This window comes from Rhinopithecus bieti, unplaced genomic scaffold, assembly GCF_001698545.2.
Source record: "Rhinopithecus bieti isolate Rb0 unplaced genomic scaffold, ASM169854v2 scaffold_19482, whole genome shotgun sequence".
In the NCBI taxonomy this organism is placed as follows: domain Eukaryota; kingdom Metazoa; phylum Chordata; class Mammalia; order Primates; family Cercopithecidae; genus Rhinopithecus; species Rhinopithecus bieti.
Genome location: NW_016809768.1, coordinates 4,237,150 through 4,245,301, shown reverse-complemented (window position 1 = coordinate 4,245,301; position 8,152 = coordinate 4,237,150). Strand labels below are relative to the sequence as shown.

General features: G+C 54.4%; 1 protein-coding gene across 4 annotated transcripts in view; it reads left to right on the top strand.

Moving 5' to 3' along the window:
* MROH2A (maestro heat like repeat family member 2A) overlaps positions 1-8,152 on the top strand; it is a 64,407-nt gene that overhangs the window by 12,806 nt on the left and 43,449 nt on the right. For all 4 annotated transcript variants that reach the window (XR_001888830.1, XM_017890393.1, XM_017890391.1 and 1 more), the window contains exons 4-11: positions 627-758; positions 982-1,144; positions 4,772-4,870; positions 5,633-5,784; positions 6,320-6,463; positions 7,479-7,571; positions 7,792-7,870; positions 8,005-8,118. Coding sequence is in view for 3 of the 4 variants with exons in the window: in XM_017890393.1 (XP_017745882.1) it covers positions 627-758; positions 982-1,144; positions 4,772-4,870; positions 5,633-5,784; positions 6,320-6,463; positions 7,479-7,571; positions 7,792-7,870; positions 8,005-8,118 (976 nt within the window). In the remaining variant the exon portion in view is untranslated. The remainder of the gene's footprint in view (positions 1-626; positions 759-981; positions 1,145-4,771; positions 4,871-5,632; positions 5,785-6,319; positions 6,464-7,478; positions 7,572-7,791; positions 7,871-8,004; positions 8,119-8,152) is intronic.

Sequence of the window (8,152 nt, the reverse complement as noted above, 5' to 3'; positions counted from 1 at the left end):
CTCATTCCTTAAGAGTGGCTTGTCATGCCTGATTAAAAAGTATGACATTTTTTCCTGAGGGCTTTGCAGGCAGTGGCCCCACATAGAAAGTAACCCTCATTCCTTAAGAGTGGCTTGTCATGCCTGATTAAAAAGTATTCTCAAATACGACCCTCCAGGTGTGATCTGGGATGTGCAATCCATCTGCCCAATCCCGTCCTAAACCAGGTCATTTTCAGTGGTGATAAGGAATTGGAAGAGAGTAAGAGGCAATTTTCCTGGGCCCACAGACTCCCTCAACAGGGCAAAGGCAAGGTGAGCCTGCCTTCTTGGGCTTTCAAGATGGCCAGTGCCCCATGCATAGAGAACCTTGTGTGTTGATCACTTAACGCCTGCCTTGCCAGATATTTACTGAAATCAGGGGCAGGAATACAGATACGCAAGTTGTATTGACAGGGCCAGTGGGATGAGAAGGGCAGGAGAAGGGAAGCAGGAGGATTTAGAAATGGAGGAATAGGGATCTAATATTTGTGTGTTTAGAGGCTGGTGGTTTGGGTGTAGGGAAGGAGGACAGTGGGAGAGAGAGGCAGTAGACTTGTGCTGGGGACAGGGTGAGGTCCATCCCACCCACCGTACTGATTTCCCAGATTTCCACCCGGCGCAAGGTCAACATTTACAACATCCTCCAGGAGATCATCCAGCAGGAGGGGGAGCTGGAGGAGCAGTGTGTGCAGAGGCTGGTGGCCATCGCCTCCAAGGAGATGAGGGAGATCCCAGAGGTAGGACCCCAGGCTCCATTGGTGCCTTCCCTCTGCCAACCCAGGAGCTGGGCCACTGGGGGCCTGGCCCAGGATGCCCACAGCCCCATGCAGTTACCTCTCAGAGCAGGGGTAAGGCTGAGCCCAAGGGAGCTAGGAGGGATGGAGAGAGCCTGGGGTAGGAGGGTTTTCCTGGAGGCCCGGCTGGTGGTGGTGCCATATGTCCCTCTCCCATCCCCTGCAGATGGAGGGCTATATGAAGGCAGAGGTGGCCAGTGACACACTGGTGGCTCTGTCCCGAAACCACTTCAGCTTGGTCATGTACGAGCTTCAGCACCACCTCAAGCCCCTCAACCTCACTGATGAATTTGTCATCATCACACTGGCCAAGCTGGCCAATGGCAATGGTAGGGGCTTGAGGGCCCTCAGCCTGGCCCAGTGCGCCCTCCCGGTCTCTGCCTCTCCCTGCCCCTCCCATCTGTCCCTATGTTCACCTCCTCCCCTTCCCTTTCATTTCTCTCTTTTTCCCTCTAAAATTTCTTCGTTTTGTCTCTGCAGTCACTTTGTCTCTTAGCTGTTAAGATTCTGTGTGTTTCTGTCTCTCATCCTTCTTCCCCCCTCTCCTGTCTCCCCTTCACCTGCACTGTTCTGTCTTTCCATCTCTCTTTTTTAATTTCCTTCCTTCCTTCCTCCTTCCTTTCTTTTCTTATTGCCTGCTTTACTTACTCCTTCCCCTCCCCATTTCTTTTTCCCCTTCCTTCCTTCCTTCCTTCCTTCCTTCCTTCTTTCCTCCCTCCCACCCTTCCTTCCTCCCCTTTTCTTCTTTCCTTCCTTCCTTCCTTTCCTTTCTTCCTTCCTCCTTCCTTTCCTTTTTTATTGTCTGCCTTACTAACTCTTCCCTCCCTCTTTCTTTTTCTCCTTCCTTCCTTCCTTTCCTCCTTTCTTTCTTCCTCCATCCCTCCCTTTCTCCCTTCCTCCATCCCTCCCTTCCTCCCTTCCTCCATCTCTTCCTCCCTCCCACCCTTTCTTCCTCCCCTTTCTTCCTTCCTTCCTTCCCTCCTTCCTTCATTCCTTCCACCCTCTCTATGTGTTTCTGCCTCTCATCCTTCTTCCCCTCTCTCTCCTGTATCCCCTGCACCTGCATTGTTCTGTCTTTCCATCTCTCTTTTAAATTTCCTTCCTTCCTTCCTCCTTCTGCTCCTTTTAATTGCCTGCCTTACTTACTCCTTCCCCTCCCTCCTCCTTTCTTTTCTCCTTCCTTCCTTCCTTCCCTGCCTCCCTCCCTCTCTTCTTTCCTTCCTTCCTTCCTTCCTTCCTTCCTTCCTTCCTTCCTTCCTTCCTTCCTTCCTTCCTTCCTTCCTTCCTTCCTTCCTTCCTTCCTTCCTTCCTTCCTTCCTTCCTTCCCTGCCTCCCTCCCTCTCTTCTTTCCTTCCTTCCTTCCTTCCTTCCTTCCTTCCTTCCTTCCTTCCTTCCTTCCTTCTTTCCTCCCTCCCACCCTTCCTTCCTCCCCTTTTCTTCTTTCCTTCCTTCCTTCCTTTCCTTTCTTCCTTCCTCCTTCCTTTCCTTTTTTATTGTCTGCCTTACTAACTCTTCCCTCCCTCTTTCTTTTTCTCCTTCCTTCCTTTCCTCCTTTCTTTCTTCCTCCATCCCTCCCTTTCTCCCTTCCTCCATCCCTCCCTTCCTCCCTTCCTCCATCTCTTCCTCCCTCCCACCCTTTCTTCCTCCCCTTTCTTCCTTCCTTCCTTCCCTCCTTCCTTCATTCCTTCCACCCTCTCTATGTGTTTCTGCCTCTCATCCTTCTTCCCCTCTCTCTCCTGTATCCCCTGCACCTGCATTGTTCTGTCTTTCCATCTCTCTTTTTAAATTTCCTTCCTTCCTTCCTCCTTCTGCTCCTTTTTAATTGCCTGCCTTACTTACTCCTTCCCCTCCCTCCTCCTTTCTTTTTCTCCTTCCTTCCTTCCTTCCCTGCCTCCCTCCCTCTCTTCTTTCCTTCCTTCCTTCCTTCCTTCCTTCCTTCCTTCCTTCCTTCCTTCCTTCCTTCCTTCCTTCTTTCCATCTCCATCCTCCCTCCCTTCCTTTCATCCCAGAAGCATGCATTGAGCTCCTACTCCACGCAGGCCTTGTGGCAGGTACCTGGCCACTACAATAAGTAAGACACTCATGGCTCCTGTGCTCAGAAAGGACCAACAGGCAAACAAGGAAATAGATGTTTATAACATGAGGTGACGGGTATGAAGAGAACAGTCCAATGGGCATTTGAGATCTGGCTAAGGGAGGGGACCCCATCTCTGCAGCCTTTAGTGACATAGCGATATTTCAGCTAAGACCTGAAGGCAAAGAGGAGGACGTCCGTGTGAAGCATGGGATGGGGAGAACATTCCACAGGGGGAGAACATTCCACAGGGAGAGAACATTGCAGAGGCTCTGGGGCAGAGAAGAGCTTGGATTCTCTGAAGAGCTGAGAAGTGGCTGTGGCTGGAGTTAAGGAGTGAGAGGAAGATGAGGGGGGGAGTCAGGCAGGGCCTTGGGTACGTCACCTGGGGCACTAGGAAGCTATCAAAGCATGTTAAGCTTCAGGGTCGCCTGGTGAATGTAGGTTCTGGGAAGGCCTTTCTGGCTGTTGCCTGGATGGAAAGGACTAGGAGGTGGGTACTTGTGCTGGTGGCTGGGCTGGGAAGCATGTGGTGAGGGGTGACAGGTGGGAAGGGGCTCTGAGACGGGACCTGCTGAGGGTGGGGGAAGGAGAGGACACAGCAAGCCACTGGGAGCATGTTGACCTCCTTTCCCGAGCTAGAAGTACTGAGAGTTAGGAGCTCAACTGAAGAACTTCGAGCTGTGTGTGGAGCTCATGTTACCTGTGGGAGGCCCCAGGGGAGAGGCGGAGGGGGCAGTTGATTTGTGATGCAGAGTTCAGAGGGCAGGTCTGGGCTCGGCTTTGGTTCTTGGTGACCTCAGAGTGTAGGTGATGTTCAAAGTCATTGATACCGGGAGTGAAAGTAGAGACAGGACCCAGCCCGGAGGGGTCCTGACATTGGCAAGGCTCAGGAGGAGTCGTAAGAGACAGCGTGGAATGTGAGGCCTGGCACAGGGAGAACAATCTCAAGGGGTGGAGGCCCCCGTGATGCCCATCCTGCCAAGGGGTCCAGTCAGATGAGGCTGGAGAAGGTGGAGTTGGAAGAGCTTCATGGCTTGCTGGGGATAAAGGCCTGGATGGAGTGGGAGGGGAGGAAGGGAAGGCAGGCCTGGAAAGAGGACAAGGGACAGCAGCGAGGGGGCCTGTGGAGGGAAGGGAAGACATCGGCCTGTTGGGTGCTCATGCCAGAGGCCCAGAAGAGAGGGACACGTGGATGACGCTGGAGGGAGGGGCCCAGCCAGGGGAGTCATGTGGGTTCTATTATTATCTCATTCGTATACATATATACAATCTCATTATTATGAAGTCTGAAGACGGCGGTGCACTCAGGGCGGGTGGAGCGGAGGGGCCTGCCTCCTGTCACAGGGTGGCCTGTTATGGCTCCTTTTCTTCCCATTCTCTGTGATTCCTTTCTCCATCTGCTCTTTTTCTCTGCTGGCCTCATGCCTTCTCTCAGTTTCTTGCTCTCACCTGCTGTTTCCCTGCTTCTGTGTTCACCCAAGAACGTCTGTGGGACACCTGAAGAAGGCTGGCCTGCATCCCGGAGGACGAATGCACTCTGAGAGCTGCTTCTTTCTGCTTCCTGCCCACCCTTCCCTGGGGCTCCTCTGTCCTCTCTTCCCTCCCTCTCTCTGACCTCCTCTTCCTTCTCCTGGTCCTCTCTCTTCTTCCCTTTCCTCCCCTTTTGCCTGGCTTTCTTCCTTTGTCACCTGCTTCTAGCTCACATTTCAATGCTTTTCTGACTCCCAGACTATTTCCTGGGCCCCAGCCAAGGCAGAGGGCTAAGCCAGCTCTGGACTGTCAGGGGTTGGAGGTGGAGGGCAGCAGGGTTGTCCTCTCTGCCTTCTTCATGCTCACCCCCAGCCCCAACTCCCTGTAATGATCCCTCACAACCTCACAGTGTTTGAGTTCATGCCATACATGGGCATCACCCTGGCTACCATATTCACCATGCTGAGACTTGCCAATGAAGCCAAGATACGCCAGGCGATCTGTGGTGGTGAGTGTCCCACTTGAGTCTCAGGGTGCCGGAGGGAGACTGCTGGGTAAGGAGCAGATGGAGGGGTTGTTGAAAAAGAAGTGCCCTAGTCATTTGTTCTCCAAAGAAGTTTGCTTAATCTTTTACTTTGTGTGGCCTCTGATTGGCTCCCTGGGGCACAAGAGGCTGAGACCTAGTGGGGGCCTTTTAGAAGATCCCAGCTTAGACGGAAGAAGCTGCTACTGTGACTCCATTTAACTTGTTTTGTAGTTAAGCACTTCAGGAGACCACAGAACAGCAATGAGCATTCACAAGAGAGGGAGATGGGGGAAAACGGCTCCACGTGAAGCTTGACAGGGCCTGGTCTTAGATGCTGTTTCAATCTGATCACTTTGCCCCAGATTTTGATTACTTAATGTTCTTGTGGGCTTATAAAAAGCCCTAGTGCCTGAGAAAAAGAGGGCCACATGTGTTCACTGTTCACTGCCCTCTGACCTGGAATCCCCAGGATGTGGCAGGGTCATACTCCAGGTCTCGCCCTTGACCCCGTCTGTGTCCTTGAAGGAGAGAGACTCAGACACCCCTGAGTGCTCGGTTCTCGCACACACAGGCACGCAGGGTAAAAATGAAGGTGCTGTGGGGGGCTGGGAGGGCAGGGTGCAGCCCGCTCACTATGGCAAGGCATGAGCACTCCTTCCGGGGAAGCTGGGCTGGGAAGACTTGGTTCTGCTTCCAGCCCCTCTGGCGCCAAGTGCATCCCCGCCCCCTCGTTGCCGTTGGTAGCCATGGAGACCTTCTGTGAGACGGTGCAGTTTTATCTGAAGCACCTGGAGGAGAGCGTGTACCCCGTGATGACCGAGGAGCAATTTGCCCTGAAGGTGTTTCCCATGTATCGCTACTTTGTGATGGTGTGGCTGAGGCACCACAACCCCGAGGTGAGATGTGCCCCTCTTAGGAGGGCCTGGTGGTCCCCAGGCCACAGCTCCCCAGCCTGTGGGGCCGGGAGGTGCTGAGAGACCATCAGGTCCAGCCTTACTCCCAGGACCCAGAGGACAGTGACCTGACTCATGGCAGAGCTGGGGAACTCATGGATGTTGAACAGCTGGGACCTAGGAGCCTCATTCATGAGGCCAGCCTTGATGAAGGTTGGTGATAATCCTGAGAGCACTTGTTACATGCTGGGCCCTCTACCAGCGTCTTACCCATGGGAGCTGTTTTCACACCCCTCTGTGATATAGGACTGTTTGACACATGCGGAAACTCAGGCACAGAGAGGTTAAGTACCTGCTCAAGGTCATGTGGCTGCTAAGTGGGAGGGACTCAAACCCGCCGCCTGTGCACGAAAGGCCTTGCTCTGCTTCGGAGGCCCCTTCTGTCCTGTGTCCTTGGATTCTGTGGGTGGGGCTGAGGTCACTGGCCTTGCTGGAGGATCGTAAGACAATGAGTCCAAGAGCTGGTTTCCGGTGGCAGGTGAAGCTGGGGGTGATCAGGTCCCTGAAGCCCATGCTCGGCCTCCTCCTGCCTAACGATGACCTGCGGGAGCAGGTCTACGACTACATCCCCCTGCTGCTGGCGGAGTACCAGGGCGGCCTGGAGGCGCTCTTCATCACACAGGTGAGTGGCCAGGCAGCCATGGCTCTGGGCAGGAGGTTTAGGGAATTGGGGGCTCCCAAGTGTTTAAGGGGTATGAGTGGAAGCCGGGGGGATGTCAGATATTTTGACGCTTGTGTCAGCAACCTGACATCTGTGCCCTGTGAGGGGCATGGAGCCTGGCACCCATGGGAAATGAACACTGCCCTTCCGGGTGGAAGGGACCAGGTGCTGGTCCTGGAGGTCAGAAGTCCAAACTCAGGGTGTCAGCAGCGCTGTGCTCCTTCTGAAGGCTCTAAGGAAGCAAGCGCTCTTGCCTCTTCCAGCTTCTGGTGGCCCCATGTGTTCTGTGAGTGGTAGCATCACTCCGATTTCTCCCTTCCTCACTGTGTGGCCTTTCCCCATGTGTCCCTCTGTGTCCTCTTCTTACAAGGACACCTCCCCAAAATCCAGGATGATCTCACCTTGAGATCCTGACCTAATTCCATCACAAAGACCCTATTTCCAAATAAGTCACATTCTCAGGTTCTGGGCGAGCCTGAATTTTGGAAGGACACCAGTCAACTCAAGGCAGCCTTGGTAAAGGGGTGAGATGTGTGAGAGGGAGCCGTTGCAGTGTTCCGAGTGGAGCTGGGGCTGGTGCCCATGTACAGGGATCACTCATCTATAAGCAGGGTGTGGGTATCAGCTCTTAAAGCAAGGAGTGGGAAGGGATGTGACTGATTTAGGAGCCATTTGTAGATCATTCTGGCTCAAGAATGGGATTCACTTTTAGGTGAAGGAGGCCTCAAATGCCACACTCAGCAGCCTAGCGCAGCACTTCCCAAGCCTTGCTGTGGTTAGGAACGACCTGGGGGCTGGGTGAAATGCAGGCTTGGATTCAGCAGGACTGGGGTAGGGCCTGAGAGTCTGCATTTCTAATCAGTTCCCAGGGAATCCTGATGCTCAGTGGGTCGGTGGGCCCCTGAGTAGCAAGGCTCTGGAGTTTGACCTTGAGTTGGTAGAAGGTCACCTGCCACCATCTGCCCATCCATTGCAGGTCTTGAGGCAGATCCTGGAAGTGTCAGTCATCACCAACACCCCCGTCCCCCAAATGCAGCTCCACACCATTTTCACAGAACTGCATGTCCAGGTGAGGCCTGCAAGCTCGGCTGGACAAGGGCATTCTCTGGGTGGATCAGCAGGAAGCTGGTGGCGGGAGGTGGCCTGGCCCACAACTCACTCGTGTGCCTCCTGTATCGGATGGGGTATGAGGCTCTAATGCTCATGCAGCCCCAGGCATGGTCAGCTGAGCTGTCCCTGCACCTGTGTCCCTGTGATTTCCTCCACCCTCACTGCCCGTCCCTCCCCAGGTGTGCAACAAGGCCCCGGCCCAGCATCAGTACAGCAGCCAGAACCTGATGGAAATGGTGCACTGCTTCGTAGCCCTCGGTGAGGCTCTGCGGCAGGGTGCACCCCGCCTGCCCCGAGGACTGCAGGGGGCCTCTAGGGGTCCCTGCCCCTCTGAGCGCTGGGCCTGCTCTGGACCCGGTGAGCATGACTAAAGCTGTGCTTCCACCCTGCAGCTCGCTCCTACCCCAAGGAGCTGATGAAGTTCTTCTTCAGCCAGATGGAGACAAACAAGGAGGCCGTCCGCGTGGGGACTCTGAATCTGATTAGGGCTATAGTGAGCGCAGATGGTGAGCAAGGCAGGGCGGGTGGGGAGGGTGGGGC